The sequence below is a fragment of the Argentina silus genome, assembly GCF_951799395.1.
Source record: "Argentina silus genome assembly, chromosome: 14".
NCBI classification, from domain to species: domain Eukaryota; kingdom Metazoa; phylum Chordata; class Actinopteri; order Argentiniformes; family Argentinidae; genus Argentina; species Argentina silus.
Window position 1 is genome coordinate 18,271,358 of NC_139668.1, and position 18,622 is coordinate 18,289,979.

At 47.0% G+C, this 18,622-nt stretch overlaps 1 protein-coding gene across 1 annotated transcript in view; it reads left to right on the forward strand.

Moving 5' to 3' along the window:
- The window catches only part of mgat5 (alpha-1,6-mannosylglycoprotein 6-beta-N-acetylglucosaminyltransferase), a 77,815-nt gene that overhangs the window by 14,597 nt on the left and 44,596 nt on the right, over positions 1–18,622 (forward strand). The window contains exons 2-3 of the mRNA XM_083684904.1: positions 1,485–2,013; positions 8,938–9,102. Coding sequence (XP_083541030.1) covers positions 1,773–2,013; positions 8,938–9,102 — 406 coding nt within the window. The 5' untranslated portion in view covers positions 1,485–1,772. The remainder of the gene's footprint in view (positions 1–1,484; positions 2,014–8,937; positions 9,103–18,622) is intronic.

The following is an 18,622-nucleotide window of genomic DNA, read 5'->3' on the forward strand; positions in this document are numbered from 1 at the left end:
CTGAGATAGGATCGTGCACGGAGGATGGGATCCTGCCCTGTACTGTATGAACCTGGGCTCTACTAGGACATGTATTAGCCTCCATCCAACTGTACCGGGTGTCTCAGAGCAGGGCTGGTACGAACAAACCAAGCCCTTGTTTTCCAGCATGCGCTCAACATATTACGTCTCTCTCTCTCTCTCTCCCCCCCCCCTCTCTCTCTCTCCCCCCCCCCCTCTCTCTCTCTCTCTCCCCCCCCTCTCTCTCTCTCCCCCCCCCTCTCTCTCTCTCTCTCCCCCCCCCTCTCTCTCTCCCCCCCCTCTCTCTCTCTCTCTCTCTCCCCCCCCCTCTCTCTCTCTCTCTCTCTCTCTCCCCCCCTTCTCTCTCTCTCTCTCTCTCTCTCCCCCCCCCCTCTCTCTCTCCAGGTCCAGCAGCACAGTGTCCACAGTGAATTAGTCTTAAGGCCTTAGTTTGTGAGATGCCAGATATTGCGAAATAGTCTTGCTGCTCGGCTGTGAGTGACAGGCGGCGGGGTAGCCCACCATTTCACTCGAGTCTGCGTTCTCCTTCTCTCTATGCATGAGTGGGAAGGGCTCTGGTCTCTGTGAATCGTGTCACTGAAATCCACCACATACCTCCACTGAAGTTGACTTGACTCCATGTGCTAATGGAAACCTTCAAAACATACTTTCTGGCGCCGAGCCCCTTGGCTGATCTGTCATCTTGTTCAGTTTTATACAGCTCCCCGACTTTGTGGTGGAATTATTTAGTTTTGTCAAGGGGAGAGGAACAACAAAGTGCCCGTCTGAAATTTGCCCGTCTCAGTCTGCCCTCTGTCAGGTGGTGATTGAAGTAGCCTAACTGTGAAAAAACATTGGTTTATTTCCCCAAAGGGAAGAACGGATTATTCAGTCTCACTTTCATGCTGACTTTTATATTACTGTTCTTTTGCGTGAGATTTGTGGCATTGATATGCCAGCATTGATGCAGCTTTCATCCTCATGGATCTTCTTCTGAGTTAACATTTAATTCAAAACTTTTCAAGTATAATTAGTCACATTTTTTTCTTTTTTCTTTTCTTTTGTAACACAGACTAAAGTAGCACAGAAAGAACACTGTGTTTGAGTAAGACGTTCTGCTGTGTTTGGAGAGGACCAGCTATGGTACGAATAAGGATTTGGAATCTTGAGTTGGCTTGTGTTAACTACCGAATGAAACCCCCCTTGGGAATGTTCTTCTCAAATGCTACATTTACATTTACATTTCTGGCATTTAGCAGACGCCTTTATCCAAAGCGACTTGCAACAAATACATTTGTTTAAGTAAGTGAATCATCTATACATCAGTCACCATGAGATAAAGTAAGCTGTGCTAGGACCAGGGGCTGTTGGCAGTCGCAACGCTAGAAGACAAGTCACAATGTCACACTCATCCTCTTACCCAAGCAACAGCAGTTGTCTCTGTGCCTAACCTGCTCTGTTGTCTGTGTCCTCCTCTGTGGCAGAATGCAGCCTGGCGGTGGACGCAGCCCCACATGTGAGAGACTGATAAGGATGGGCCAGAGAAGGAGAGAACGCTGGTGAGGAGAAGCCAAGCAGAACCATTGGGACAGTGCTGCACTGAGGACCACCATGCACATCCTCCCCTCCTGATCCCTTCTCCTGCTCTGCCTCGGTCCCTCCCACACCCACCTACCCCCCCCCCCCCCCTTATACACACACACACACACACACACACACCACTCACTCGAGCGTCCAGCATCCAGCCACAGGCTCCTGGTCAACGGGCCACCATGGCCACACCCTACCTGTGGAAGCTGTCGTCCCAGAAGCTGGGCTTCTTCCTGGTCAGCTTCGGCTTCATCTGGGGCATGATGCTGCTGCACTTCACCATCCAGCAGAGGGCCACCCACGAGAGCAGCTCCATGCTCCGTCAGCAGATCCTGGAGCTCAGCAAGCGCTACATCAAGGCCCTGGCGGAGGAGAACCAGAGCGTCATGGACGGGCCCTATGTGGGAACCATGACTGCCTATGGTGAGTAGTACCGTGCACGCCGCCGAACTAGGAAAACTAAAATAGCTTAAAACGTGACTATTGTCTACGTGACGTTTGTTTGAAAATAGCCTGAAGGGTTAGGGCTTTTCCTACAAGGTATAACTACCGTACTTGAAATTTAAACTAGCTTGAAAGGGGGAGACGCTTGTTTGAAAATAGCCTGAAGGGTTAGGGCTTTTCCTACAAGGTATAACTACCGTACTTGAAATTTAAACTAGCTTGAAAGGGGGAGACGCTTGTTTGCTTGTTTAGGGCCTCTATGGAATAAAGGAAAAGTATTGACCAGGGTTTGGGAGTAGCTTCATGCTTGCTAACCTGTCGTGAAGGTAAATGCTGATGCAGCTGCATTCCACCAGATCTGATGACACCCAGCGAGCAACCGTCAATAAGTTATTCATGCTGTTAATACACCCGTTTGGGTCAATGAAAGGGCTTCATTAGAAACTTGAGATTGGAATTGATTGTGCTCTAACGCATGGGGAAAAAAAGAACAAGGTACTGTTGGGCTACAAGGTTAAACGAGGCTCCATGTTGTCTCCAACGAGCGGGGCTCCGAAAAGCCAACACCTGATATGATCCGTCTTACCTCAGCCTTGGCCTCCGAATTTAATTTATCTGGGTCTGCCAGGTTTAGTCTCGGTCTCATTTGTGGTGTTATCTCATCTGCACCAACGGTCGACCACCATTCTGCCACAATCTGCCTATCACCAGACCTCAGGAGAACAGGAAGGACGAACGGGCAGCGTTTAGCTGCTCTTCTCCCCTGTAGGGTTCATGCAAAGCAGTTATGCATGAGTCTTGCTTTGAGAAACCCTTGATTTGTGCAGTGTGCAAATCTCTCCTCTTTTAGCAGGCCAGTGCTCTCCAACCATACACTACGACCTCTTAAACGAAGCGTAGAAATCTGAGGTTTTATCCCAGACTGGTATAATGATATGGTGAGATGAATCTAATGGCAAAAAATTCTGTGGGAAATTATCCTGGAAAAGCATGACATTAGTTTGCCTCATGAATATTTGAGTAACAGATTAACTTTGAATTGATGTGAAATGTGTGTTGGCTGAGTCCTCCCCGAGCCTGTAGTGCTAGTAGGGACAGAGGCATAAAACATTACATTGGAACAAGGCTTTTATTCACTCGATTGAAATCTCAAGATCACAGGCTCATCAGTCCAGTCAATAGGTTTTACTGGAACAGCAGCCTGTCCTGCTTCCAGAGAAGTGTCTGCGACCTGTTTCCAATGAATTCTCCCATTACTACTTGGCTCAACCATGATGGAGTTGAACGCGGAGTACGCCCCACACACACAAATTGAATTGGGAGCTTTATTATATTTTTTGGATGAAATAAAAGTAAAGGGGAATTGCCTCGTGCTTTTTGTGCCTCTTCTGCAGCTGTAGGATTTGTCTTGATATGACATTAATGCTTTTAAGGGGAATTATGACTTCCTTTTAGCTTTCAGTAAATGACCCATCAAATCTGAGTGCACATGAATTAAATATTGGATCGAGTATGCAATGGATCAGACGAGTCTATATGGTGCATTGAGGAGCATTGTTTTATTGCTACGAAATGTAATGAAATGCCACCATGTTAACCTGTTTTTACACAGGCCTTCTGTGGTAAATATTGTGTGTCCTTGACCAAAGGAAGTTGTTGTGATTAAGATCAACACTGTGGCAATTATCAGGCTAGCTCTTCACGTTAACCGGAAAAGTATGCGAAATGAACACTTGACATTCCCTTTTTCCTTCCATTCTCCCTCCCCTCATTCTCCTCCTCGCTTCGGTAAGGGAAGATAAATCAAGAGTCGACTGACTGCTTCAGCTGGAAATGCATTTCCCTTCTCTGTGACAGCGTGCTGTGGAAGGTCAATTACTAGCAAGAGAGCCTACACTCTGCATAACTGAATTCTTCTCTTCTGTCAAAGAGACAGCCGTTGCACTGCCATACTCGAACCTCATAAACATTTCACTCCTCCCAGCTCATAAAGCTCCAGTGTCTGACTCTGTCATGGAATCCTTTTCGTCACTGTAAACCAATATCAGGGCAGGTAGGGGGTGATCTTTCCCTTTCTGACCCTGCCGTGACAGCCAGATGAGCAGGGCAGTGAGTTGGCCTCCTGTTACCAGCAGTGATGGAGCCATTGTGACAGCCCATTGTGTGGTGGTGAATCATCCGTGCCTAGCAGGTTTGAATTGACCACCTCTTGCATGCTCAGTGTGCTGGGGACCTGAGGGCCCTGGGGATGAAGGGGTCGGGTGTACAGCAGAGATTAAAGAAGAGAAAGGGACTGACGACAAAGGACAGTTGAATCACGTTCCAACCCTGCACTTTTGTTGAACGTGACATTACATATCAAGTATTGTTCGGCATGTCATTCAAGTAAAATATGCATCAGTCACGCAGGAGTAAAAAAATCCTGACACAAGTGCATCATTTTCCCAGGGCTCGCCGTCCCTTAACGTTACGTAATCCGGTGACCTGGCTATGGTTCGCGACGACCCTAAAACATTACTAGCGATGTCAACTTTGACAACATGCCGTTCTGCTGCTCGTCGTTACAGAAACACGAGGGACAGAAGGGTTCGTAACGGCATCCAGGTTCATCGCTTACCGACGACTTATGTCATAATGACACAAAATCACTAGGCCGTGAGCGAGCACAGAGCTGCATGGAACTATGGATTAGCGTGTGCCCATCTGTCAGTCCAACCAGGAGCGAATGAGAGTCTTACCACAGAAAGAATAAGAGAAGGAAATCCACTGCGTTTCCCCCTGATTATTGCATTTCCTCCGGGATCACTACAAAGATAATATATTTTCTTAAAAATCTTCGGTGATGCACATCGGCATGCTAACGTTACCCCCACTCTGATGATAAACAAGCTGGGAAGGACGATCTGTTTTTGTTCAATGATCTTGGCCTACTTTGGCGAACTGAAGAGAATTAAAATTCCGCCTCATTGAAGATCCGCGACTAGTCTCCCCTTTTCAACAGACGGCATATACTGAACAATAAATTGAGCTCCGTTGTTTGCTTGTTTGTCTGTTTCCTCTCCTCCGCCGGCACGTTTGGCCCGTCTGCAATTATTTGAACAGGGACCTTGTTTGTTGGTCGGTCTCTTGAAAGATGATGTTTGGCTGACCAGGCAAGAGGGTCGTTGCGGTGATGAGCTCGTAATTTGTCTCCAGGTTCACGTACCATATGTATCAGCTGCTGTCGACATGGTGTAGACAGGGCTGATGGCTGGGCGTCATTCCAGAAATAGAGCTGACCTCTATAAAGCACTGCATAGGCCTCTACTGCTCACTGTGGGAGCTCAATGTAGTCTGTTTTTCTTTTTTTAGCAACTGTTCGGCCACCATTTGCTCTCTATTCCATGGATTTGTTAAGTCCGTGTTTTCATACTAACCTCATAAAAGCGAGCTGCCCACTGTCAGCCTCGAGCAATGACATTTGAATGTCTTCTGTGTACGGTTTAGACCGTTGGGGAGACAGGCTGATCAAGCTAACCATTTGGCAGTTTTTCACCACACCCAGTGAATGATAGATCTTATCACACTTAACTGTCAAACCAGTTAACGTACAGGTTGGTATGATATAAAGATGTGAATGCTTTGTTTTGTGCTTCAGACTGGGTGATCGATCGAAGGGTAACACACGAGAAGAGCTGATGGAAAGCTCAGTTCTTAGTTCAGACCACACGGCTGGGCCCAGAGCTTTGCTGCCTGATACACAAGTAAAAGATTCCTTAAACACATAAGTTGTTACTGTCCTTTATTGTCTTACATCTGGTTTAATTAATGGTTTAATTAAAGATGTTCCGTGCCCATCTGAAGACATAACAACACATCTTTTAACACAAACCTCATCTAACTCTGGGCCTTAATTTGCTTAACAGGCAAATAGAGTGTTTGTTTATTCAGGGCCCCAGCGGGCTGTGACCAGGAAAGCACTCGTCGGCTAAGAGGTGTGATGCCAGAGTGCTCAGACCAGTCGGCCAGGTCCGGGAGAGATAGAGGGAGGGAGGGGGAGGGTATGACATACTGTGGGGATGGGGTTCAGAGATGTGGAGAGGGTCTGGGAGAGATAGGGGGAGGGTATGACGTACTGTGGGGATGGGGTTCAGAGATATGGAGAGGGTCTGGGCTGGGCAGCCTAGCGCGCTCCTCTCTGATGCTAAGTCCTGCGGTGATGGGTGAGGCTGGGCCGGGCAGATTGCTGAGCGTGGTATTTTCTCAGGGCACATTCTATTGTCTGAAATTACGTCCAGCCGGATGCCCTGGCGCGGCAGCCGCTCCGGCCTTCCAGTTCAGTTCCTCCTTGTCTAACGCTCCGCTTTGGGCATCTGCTTATTCTGCCCCGGAGAGCCGCCGTGCCCGGCAGACAAACGTTGCGGCCTCCTCTCGCACTAATCACCTCGGCCAGCTCTGCCTGTTTGCCTCCCCCCCCCCCCCCCCCCCCCTCTCTGACGTGATAGGGAGTGACATGTCAAACGCGATGAGGTCACAAATGTCACGCTTCTGAGCGACAGACGGGGTGCGATGGCTGTGGTCTTAAAGGGATAGGCCTAGTTCACTATTTTACACCTAATAATCGGATGGTTCCTTACCTTGAAAGTAGTCCGTGGGCCGGGAGAAACTGTCATCAATGGTTCGGAGGTGTTTAAATAGCGACGACTAGCTTTAGCCACCACTAACAAAAAACACTGAACAATCACCTCAAAGTAACTTCCAACCAAGTTACAGAGTTCATTTGAGGTGATTTGGCAACAAATGTTATTTTTTTTGTATGTTCCCCAACCGCTTCGCGTCATAAACTAAATCCCCTTAGCTGTGGTTTATTTGCGGTATACCACAGGTCTCAAGTGCCTATTGTTCTTCTAAAACAGTTCCTCAAATAACATTTCAAAAGCTTAATTTATTAAAGTAAACTTTGATAAATTGAACAGCAATTGGAAAGATTGTAAAGGGGTCATCAACCACAGTTGATCTGCTGACGTGTCAAGCAAAGTAAATGTAGAACAGGTTTTATATCCATGGAAGGGAGTGTGAGTCCTGTTGAGCTGCCAATGCCCGTATAGACAGTGAAGATAAAGGGTGATTATTGTTGTCGACAATCAGATTGCATTATTACAACATTTTATAATGTCTTATTGAACATTACTCCATGCTGTCAAGAATCTGTTCCCTTTTATGTGTTTATTAGTTATGAGTCAACAGTACTGCTACAGTACTATAGGCCAGTTACAGCACCAGTCAAAGGTTTGGACACACCTTGGCAAGAGTGCAAAGCTGTCATCAAAGCAAAAGGTGGCTACTTTGAAGAATCTAAAATATAAAACATATTCTGGTTTGTTTAACACTTTTTTGTTTACTACATAATTCCATATGTGTTCCTTCATAAGTTTTGATGTCTTCAATATTAATCTACAATGTAGAAAATAATAAAAAATAAAGAAAAACCATTGAATGAGAAGGTGTGTCCAAACTTTTGACTGGTACTGTATGTTGATCCTTGTTGTGCGGCAACACTTTATGCTTTCTTCATGTGGTAACTAGGGTTAATAGTTAATACCTGTGTAATAGTACATAATGGAATTTGGTGTCCTTTTTGTAAAGTTATCTGATTACTCATTTGTATACATAATAATAATACATAATTATAATAACATAATACATAATAGTATATTACTAACACGTGTTAGGTAATATACTATTTTGAATACAATTTTGCCAGTTTAACATTCGGTGAGGTGTGACCACCAATCAAGGTGTGTCTCTGCCACTCTTAAGGTAATGGTTACCAGCCTTACATGACTCTTGAATGCCTCTTCAGGAACTTAACTGTCAAATCTAACCACCCAATAGCATGATTGCATCAGTGGTAAAACCTTTCAAATGTAATCATGTTTTGCAATCCCCGGAATTCTCTGCAGCTGTATTTAGATAAAGCCAATCAAGTTTTGTTGTTATACAACAAACATAACAAGTTATACAACCAGTTTAGCAGCTTTACACTTCTTCTCTAGAGTACAGTGTGATATAAATGTCATTAGGACAACCCAGATATGTAGTGGAGCAGAGATAATGTCATTGTGGATGTCATCTTGTCCTTTACTGGTGTCCTTCCCATCCTACCTGCTGTTAGCTCAGGTCTGGAGTGAGGAGACGACCATAGAAACGCCAAATTAAGCAGCCAAGGTCATTATCAAAGACACCACAGCTCGGTTTTGCATTTAAATGAGCTGTGGGAAATGGGTTGTGGGAACATGGAGGCATTCATGTAGTTTATAAGATCCAGTTGCACGACCCAATTGTTTTATGAAAAAAAATAAAATAATAATTTTTCCTTCTTCTAGCATTATGACTGCCAATGGCCCCTGGTCTGAGCATTGATTTACTTTATCTTATGATGACTGATGGATAGATGATTCACTTACTTAAACAAATGTATTTGTTGTAAGTCGCTTTGGATAAAGGCGTTTGCTAAATGCCTTAAATGTAAAAATGTAAATGTTAACGGAAGAGGAGATGTTTTACAGTAAATATGCCTCATACAATGACTTAAATTAAATTGAACTATTCAACCTGCTAAAACCAAACCACCTCGTCGTACATGGTAGCAATGGAATGAGTGTAAATGTACTTTTTGTACAAGTTAGCAGGATGTGTTGCGCTCTCTCTGCTCATTCCGTGCTGTGTGCTGTTGTAACTGAGTTGAGACGGTGAAACTCACTCCTCAAATTCAAATACCCCCACCGCTCTCCCATAGCATAGCTGGTTTACATCAAATACCCCCGCTGCTCTCCCAAGTTTCGAGACCCCGGTCGGAGCAACTTGAATTGCGTGGTGACCGCTTGCAACAACTTGACGCTGCTTTTCACCTATGGCTTGCAGATCTGAAGAAGACCCTCGCGGTGCTCCTGGATAACATCATGCTACGTCTGGGGAAGCTGGAGTCCAAGGTGGAGAACATCTACAACGGCACGGGGGGCAACCTGACCAACGGGACCAGCACGGCCGTGCCCAGCGCCACCAACGCGGAGAAGGTCAACGTAGCGGGTGAGTTCCACCTCCTCTGCTGGTTGTCAGTCACTCAGCTCTCTCTCTCCACAGCTCACCACAATGTGAACGGCAGGGCGGCGGTTTGCTGCCCAGTTCTCCACAGGGGTCCTGCCCCCTTCTCGTCAGAGAACAGCTGAGTAGTGCTGCTTTAAAGCACTATTTAAATTCATGCTGCCGGTGCTCAGAGCCGGCATTGGAATGTCGGTAATAATTTACCTTTAAAGTACCCCTGTATCTGTGTCACAAATTACTCTTAAACATTGTATTCACGTTTTATTCAATGGTAATTCTGAAATTGATTGCATGGTGCAGTCTATTGAATTGGGCAGTTTGTGTTATTATATCAGCGGGATCAGTAAGAAACGGCACATTAGTAATCGCTTTGTAATTACATAGAAAGTGACTATGTAACAGCATGTTGAAACCATGTTGTCGCTCGAGTAACTACAGAATTAGGGGCACTTGGGGGCAACTTCACCCTCGTCACGCCCCCTCCCCCCCCCCCCCCCCTCCCCCCCCCTTCTCCTGCAGGAGGCCGTTGGCTTCTCCTACCCCGACACGCACAGTAAACCCCCCTGTTTTCACTGACCTCCAGTTTGCACAGAAAGCTCCCTTTATAGATCTCAGGCTTGAACATAACTCAAATAAGGTCTCCCTTTCACACAGCGCCGCTCTTTCTATTAGCTCTCATTGATTTCCCCGTCAGTTTTAAGATGAAGCATCGGCCGGTGAGGAAAATTAAGTGTTTGTTTTCTTGGTGCCCGGGAGTTTCAGTAGTTTGTGAAGTATTTAGTGTATTGAATGGGGACTTTGTGTGCAGATGCAATATGGTTGGAATTGGATTATGCTGATTGAGTTACGGAGTCGGCGCGGGCAGAGAGAGTGGCCTATATGATGAGGACTACGTATTGGATTGTTAATTCATAACACTCTGCCTCTCTGCTGCGTTCATCCCGTCTTTAGGAATGTGCTTGGCCTTGACTTTGTAGAGGATACTTCGGTGTGAGTGACAGATCCTGCTCGCCGTGCCGGTCAGGACATTACGTACCTCATGTACTGTAGTAATAATGCAGTAATAATGCAGTAATAAAGCAGTAATAATGACAGGGAGCTGTTGTCTCTTATGTTAACGGTGCACAGACACACAAAAATACACGCTTTTTTGCTCTCGAGGCTGTCAGGACTGTCGTGGACTGATTACACGGTAGACCACACTGATTCACTTGGCCTGGGTTTCCGTGTTGGAGGAAGAACAGCACTGCTAATCTCCTCGCCTCTTGACTGGTAGCCACCACTCATTTGGCGTCGGGCTCCCAACGGTCTGGGTTGTCACTGGAGCACCTCTGCTATGTGGCAGGCCTGCCAGCCAGAGTGCTGCTCTCTGCTGGGCGCGGGCTGGAGAGTAATTACCCAGATAGGATCTGGAAAGTGGGGGGTGGGGGAGAACCTTCTGAGAGGCTGCTATCAAGATGGAGCGGGGCTGCAGCGCAGCGTAACCCATGCGTTGTGTCCCCCCTGCGCTGTGTCCCAGCCAGACAGACGGGGCACTGTTTGGGCCATAAAGTGAAGCCTGTCTGAGCAAACAATAGTAAAAAAAAAAAAAAAAAAGAGGAAGTTGAAGCTGGAAACCGTGGCCTTGCTGTGGGTCCAGTGGACCATGGGCTGCAGTGCTCCCATATGCCCATGTCGGTGTGGGTTTGAATCTGACATACCCTCTTTCTCCTTACTTCCTGTCTTTGTCGACTGTCACTGCCCAATAGAAATGTAAATAGATACGAGAGTGGGGCTACCCCACTCCAAAAAATAACCTTAAATTTTTTTTAAAAAAAAGCAGAAGTGAAAGTAGACACAACGATATCCATCACCTCTAACCAGACCTTGTGTCAGCTCCCAGCCACGGCTTGCAGCTGGCCGTCATGAGTTGCATGAGTCACCGTTCACATTGCAGGAAGAGGACGACACCCTGTCTCATGACAACTGTTAAGTGTTCTGCTAGTTCCTACCATCAGCAGCACAGCCTTGTTTGGGTTTGTGAAGTAGGCCGTTGCCAATGCTTTCTTCATGATAAGTGGACTAAATAGACTCTTGTTAGAAATAATGTCTCCTCTGGCCCTGGCACGGTTTGGATTTGAGACTTATTCTAGTATTTAACTCGTGGCGTTATATGCTTGTTGCCAGATTGGAACCGTAGAAGAATGTCCAGTCGTAAGCTTAAATGAAATGCTCACTTTGATGTCCTGTAATGACCCTTAGAAGCATTAGGCATTAGAAGCATTACGGCCGATAACTCCCAGTGCACAAATCTGGTCGGAGGTTGTTTTTCTGTGAGGAAAATAAGACCTTTTTGAAATGAGAAATTTTCCAAATGTTAGCTTGCTTGTTTGTTTGGATACACCACACTGCACAGGGGTTTAGGTGGTTTGCAGAAAGCCTCCTCCGTGACGAATAACATTACCCTGCAGATAAACCCACACAATACAAATGTTCTTGTTTGTTTTTATTACGAGGATAATTTCCAATAAGCTGCAGAAGAATTGCCACAAAGAATAAATACCCTTGCGATCTAGTAGATTCTTTGCTTTGACAATTCTATTGACGGTAGATTTTTTTTTTTTTTTTTATGAAATGTGAGCTTCTATCAAACCTACAATCCTGATCTTTTCCATTTGGTATCAGAGCACCCACCTACATCATCATACCGTACCCTCCCGCTTAACTGTGTATTATCTGCCAAAAGCTCTACAAAAACTCTGCTGCAGTCGCAGGCCTCGTGAACTTTCCTCACATCTCCAACCCGAGAGCAGATAACTGCACTTGAACAACCCTCTACGGAATGATTCTCTGAGGTCCTTATCTGGTGAGCTTCAATAGCCGGATCCCCTTCCTGTAGCCTATTGATGTGAGTTCTAGGCCGCTGTTCTAAGGGAAAGGTCATCACTTGGTTCGCCCGGTTTCGAGCCTCCGATTTATCTGCCAAGCCCACACATTGTCCGCCAGTGTTCAGCTGTGGCAAGAGACACTGAGGCTCTTTCAACACGGGACGGCTCAATCTAGACGCCGCTCAGCTCAGCGGGAGGGAGGGAGGGAGAGATGGGAGTCACAACAACCACGGTGTGGACGTCTGTCTGTCTGTTTCATGTCAGTGTGGCCAGTCAACTCTCACCAACGTGTTTTCCTCAGAGTCGTATCCTTTAGCTGAAATGTAATCACGTTCATGGGGTGGTGGGGAGGGGGGGGGGGGGGGGGGGTGTAATGGGATGAAAGGCCAGGTGCAGGGCTCCTGAGATCTGGCTGGCGCTCTCCTTTCCCCCCTGGCTGCCGTTGAAAGGTGTTGATGTTGCTCTTGGCACGGCGGCCCCGCGGCCCTGTGTGATTTGTAGCGGGAGGCCGTTGTCGAGACGTTGCCCTCTGCGTGTGAACAGAACGACCCATTTTCAGCTCAGAATGGCCCGTCTCTTTTGTCTCTGTCATCGATCGCATCACGCGTCCAGGAACCCGCCCCCGTGAATGATGAGGCCTGAAATGAGGGCACAGCACTGTTTGTCCAATGTACGAGAACCCTAATGCATCACAGCCCAGGCGGAGGGACGGATTACGATGCTCCTTTAACGGATTCCTCTCGGACTGCTGCTGCCCCTGGGAATGGCCTCTCACGTAGGGGTCTATTCTCATTTCCTCACGCTCCACATCACGCGGATCCGTGCATGCGGCACTCCAGCGTGTGTTCTTTTTTTTTTTTAACATATATTTTTAGGGCCTTTCTGCTTTTATTGGGATAGAGACAGTAGAGACTGACAGGAAGGATGGGAGAGAGAGAGAGAGAGAGGAGGGATGACATGCAGGATATGTCGACGGCCGGAATCGAACCAGGGACCTTGCGGTGATGTGGTATGCGCCTTAGTGTGCTACGCCACTGAACGCCCCTCCGGCATGTGTTCTAATGTCAGCCCAGCCCACGCCATTGTGACAACTGCACGTTTTGGGGGCGAAGAAACTCATCATTTGAGGGGTGTGTCTCGTGAATGTCGTAGATCCCGTGTTCCCTGCACGCTGGAGAGGCTGCACTTGGTCCAGCAACACTATTGGCAGGGTTAGAAATTGCATCTTTTGCTGTCAGTGTTTTATGGATGACGGTTGATTCAACAGTAGGCTAATCAGGTAATGTAACAACGCTCACGCCGTGGCCTTTTGTTGAAGTGACACTGAAAATCATTGAAAAACTATTATGTAGCAGCATTAAAATGGCAAATAGCACTGCAACCCTTATCTGTGGTAGAGGTTTCAGTTGTTAGCGGTCTCAGTCTTTGAGACTACCTTGATGGGGTCAGTTGCTATTTATTAAATAGCCTAAATGCATGTAATTTCAAATGTGTTGTCATTGTTGCTTACCAATGAGAAACAATGGCTGCACTGATGGAGGGAATTGGAACAGAATACATACCCTCCAAAGTTCTATTGCACATGACTGCAGCTACTGTGATGCACCCTTCATCGTAACAATAACACACGAGAGGGCGTTTGTGTGCTGTTGTGAATAATGCAGCGGCCGTGTTGCAGCCATAGAGGCGCAGCCAACAGAAGTCAGTTCTGAACATGTTTGATCTTCGCAAACGCATGAATGCTCCGTGACAATTCTGACAGACTGTTGAAGGCTTTACCCCGGCAATGTTTCCACCACTGATTTCGCAACACAATATAAGCACCATGGACAGCGGCCATCAATGATTCAGTGGTTTGATAGCACGAGGGACGAAACATGATTTTGCATATACATACTTTCTGTGTCTGTGGTTTAGATCATTGGGTTTATTGAAATGATAGGACACAAACAGGTTACACTGCTTTATAGATTCCCCACAATTCCCCTGCCACTGAGTCCTCTGTGGCTCAGTTGGTAGAGCATGGTGCCAACAACGCTTACGTTGTGGGTTTGATTCCTGCTGGGACCATATATACTGAAATGTACGCACTCACTGCAATGTAAGTCGTTTTGGATAAAAACATCAGCTAAATGGCGTATATCTATACACATACATACACACACATTATTTTCTATATACGATTCCACTCCAAAGCAGGTGGGCTGTGGCGAAGAACAGGTTATTTAATTTAAAGCCTAATGATATTGATGAGACTCCAGTTTTCAGGGATCGCCTCAGGATTTTTGATCAATGTGGCTTTGCTGGATTGCAAAGCAAAAGATACAGCTGAAGCTCTGTGAATTCACAGAGGAACTTCATAACGCTTTCACTTTCGTTTTTAACAAGGATCTCGTTGGTGATCAAAGTTACTCTGTCACGGCTAAATAAATAGTTGAATGTGTTGAAATGTTTACATGGTGCCGCTGGCTGGATCACAATGTGGCACAGCGCCACTCTTGCGTTCTTTGGGGAGAGCCCAGAGTTTCTATATTTTACTATCTACAAGAACTGCCATCAAAATAAAGCTTTTGTAGCCATAGGACACAGAAATTCCTCAGACAAATCTATCTTGAATTGAAATCATAGATGAGTGGCCACCATCGAACTCATGGAGGAGTGGTGGGATTTTGAGACGGAGGGTGGGATTTTCTGGAGTCTGGAACTCCTGTTTGGCGAGATACCCACACCTTTTCAAAACGGGAATACCAAATCTTGGAAAGTGCAGAGCCAGAAGTGAGTAAAAGGCACTGGGAGCAAGCAAAGGAAATTAGTATAATTAGTATTAATTAGTATTAATTAGTATAGATCCCTTAGAAGGTGATTCCCGCCAAAGAAGCAGACTCCACCAAAGAGACACACAGCACAATATCGTAAGAGATGTTTGCCATGATGACGCACCTTTTCAAATGATAATAATAATCTGAATCTGGTTTACCGAGTGTGCTCTCTAGGCTGCACGGTAGCCGGCACGGTAAGCAGGCGTGGTGGTTTGTTGTTTTCTGCCTCAGAGTGCTCTGTGTTCCTAATCCATACTAATCAGGTGCTGAGAGAAGCTCTCCTCTCCCACACACCCACACGTCACCCACAGACACTATCCAATCTGATGTCTCTCTTAAACAAATCAAAGTGCATCGCTCCTTTGCGCTCCCTTGCCAAGAACATGCCCTTTGCGATGCATCACAAGTCAACTTTTGTGAGCGGCTGTGGGTACAGTGGTGCACTCCCTCCTCTCTGGCGAGGGTTGTTGTGTATAGAGAAGTCCCCAGATCTGCCTGTTTTGTATGTCTTGGCTCAGTCAGTCAGTCAGTCAGTCAGGGGGATTTACTACAGGCCAAAGTTCTCAGACTCCAAATACTGTACTCTGTTTAATGGCCAACGACAGTCAGTCAGTCATAAGACTGGCTTGTCAAGGGGTGGGTGTGGATGTGGGTGTGGGTGTGGGTGTGGGTGTGGGTGTGTGCCAATGTGCCTGTCAAAACATTTCATAACTTGTTGTGGTGACTGCCTTGACAACATATCTTCTTTTTCCGAGAGCCTTAGCCTCTCCTCTGTTACGACATGCTGGTACATGGGACGACCTCTGCCCTCCGTGACTATGTGGCGGTATGCTGTGTGCACTCTGTAGATTCTTTGGAGAGTCAGGGAGAGGGGCTGACTGGTGGGTGTGGACACTTGAGGAGCAGGCCTGGGCTAGACCCTATAGCTACAGAGGGCAGCACAGCGCACCATGTGAACCTGGGCTAGACCCTATAGCCACAGAGGGCAGCACAGCGCACCATGTGAACCTGGGCTGGACCCTATAGCCACAGAGGGCAGCACAGCGCACCATGTGAACCTGGGCAGTACCCTATAGCCACAGAAGGAAGCGCACCATGTGAACCTGGGCTGGACCCTATAGCCACAGAAGGAAGCGCACCATGTGAACCTGGGCTGGACCCTATAGCCACAGAGGGCAGCACAGCGCACCATGTGAACCTGGGCTGGACCCTATAGCCACAGAAGGAAGCGCACCATGTGAACCTGGGCTGGACCCTATAGCTACAGAGGGCAGCGCACCATGTGAACCTGGGCTGGACCCTATAGCCACAGAGGGAAGCGCACCATGTGAACCTGGGCAGTACCCTATAGCCACAGAGGGCAGCACAGCGCACCATGTGAACCTGGGCTGGACCCTATAGCCACAGAGGGCAGCGCAGCATGTGAACACAGCGTCCCACCGCCCTCTCGCCAGCTTGTGAACAAGCACAGACTTGGCCTCACTGCCCTCACACCTCCATCAGCCTGCTCTGCCACTCTCGCGTAGAAAAATCTCTTGACATTTCCAAGCCTTCACTGCTGATTTGGTCAATACGGTTAGCTGTACACCACACAGTCAAAAGGCCAACAACCAGGGGAGAAACAGCCCTTTATACTCTATGCTTTTGGAACACAAAGCAAAGCCATCTGCTTTGCTTTTTTTTTTTAGGAACTAGAAAGAAAATGTTCAGAATTAGATCCACAAGGTTTCGTATTTCCATATCCTCTGAAACTGAGACATCAGTGCATGTTCGCCTGCGTCGCAGAACGATGGAAAACATTACAGCGTGTTTCTGAAAGAGGACCTTCTAAATCCTGGACCCGCTGCCCTGCACAGATCCAGCTGGTAGCAACTACAGGACGGCCTCTGCACCATATTACTGCAGATTGAGCCAATCATTTACGGTACAAAGTACAAGGTGTTTTTTTTGCGGGGGTGGGGGGGGGTTCTCTCTCTCTCTCTCTCTTTTGAAAGCCACAGTTAACAAAGGTCCCTTCTAATGCTGTTCATATGGAGTCCACAGGGATATGATTGTAAACAAATTGCGAGAGGTTGCGGCCCATTTTTTTTTAAGCCCCCATTTAGCTCATGTAGCTCATGTAGCGCGTCACGTCGCATCACACGTTTACTAAAGCATGCTGTGGTGTTCCCTGCTGCGACTGCTCCGTTTCCACGTCCCGCACACGCATTACGCCTGATCTCAATCAAGGACAGTGTGGTGTGGAGTCTACAGAGTGGTCGTCTCAGCTGCATGTTAAGCAAGCACCTCTGTCGGGGGGGGGGGGGATGTGAGGAGAGCAGCTCCCTCTGGCCCCAGCTTCTCTCCCTGCTCTCCGTGTTCTCCTTGGGCATCTCTCTTTCTCTCGCTCTCTCTCTTTCTCTCACTTTCTCTCTTTCTCTCTTTCTTTCTCTCTCTCTCTGCCCCGGGGCTTCTGCCTGATCAAGGCCAGGGTGGGATGAGTGGGGATGGGGAGAACATCTGGAGCTAGCAGGCCATAGCCCAGGCCATGTGCCCTGCTCTGTTTTCTCACTCTCTCTCTCTCTCTCCCTCCCTCTCTCTCCCTCTCTCTCTCTCTCTCCCTCCCTCCACTGTGTTGTGTATGAGAGTTTGAGCAATTCTGAGCCAGGCAGCCGTATCCTGGGGGACTGTACACAGAGCGCTGTGCTGTATTAACTCCCAATTTCTAAACAGACATTTGGCTTTTGTTACAGCAAACAGTGACTTTGGATAACTATAAACACAAGCCTCTTGAGGTTCTGGATTTTTACAGCCCTGTGTTGTTGCGGCCACATCTGTTTCTAGTCTTGTTTTGAGTGTGGTGTTTTGCATTGATGTGTCAAGTGAAAAAGGGCACTGCCTCCAAACCTCAGTTCTGTTGATTTGAATCAGGTGATGATGTGCTTGAAAGTCAGTCCTCGGCCTTGGGAGTGATGCAAGACTGTCTCCCCCCCCTCTTGGAGACACATTGAAGACATGAAGACGTCTCTTCAGGCTGTCTTAACGGTCCCTCCTAAAGACCTCTTCATCCCCAGTACCCCCCTGTACAAGTTTCTCTCCTGTAAAAAAAAAATGTAATTCTTCCTTCTTCTAGCATTGTGACTGCCTATGGCCCCTGGTCCGAGCATTGATTGATTACCTTGTCTTATGATGACTGATGGATAGGCGATTCACTTACTTAAACAAATGTAATTTGTTGTAAGTCGCTTTGGATAAAGGCGTCTGCTGAATGCCATGAATGTAAATGTAACATGAAGTGACGGTCAGCTAGACACTCACTGCTGATAAATTGTGCCCTCTCTTTTTCTCTTTCCATACATGCAAAATGGTGGTTATTGTCATCCTGAGACAGCCTTTTCAAGCATGTGGAATGTAAATTAATGGGAGTGCCTATTGGCAGTGTATTTGAAGTATATTCCTCTCATATACAATCACCGGCCACTTTATTAGGTACACCTGTTCAACTGCTCGGTAACGCAAATATCTAATCAGCCAATCACATGGCAGCAACTCCAATGCATTTAGGCATGTGGACATGGTCAAGACGACCTGCTGAAGTTCAAACCGAGCATCAGAATGGGGAAGAAAGGTGATTTAAGTGACTTTGACCGTGGCATGGTTGTTGGTGCCAGACAGGCTGATCTGAGTATTTCAGAAACTGCTGATCTACTGGGAACCAACCAGGGTTTACAGAGAATGGTCCTAAAAAGAGAAAATATCCAGTGAGCGGCAGTTCTCTGGGCGAAAGTGCCTCGTTGATGCCAGAGGTCAGAGGAGAATGGCCAGACTGGTTTGAGATGA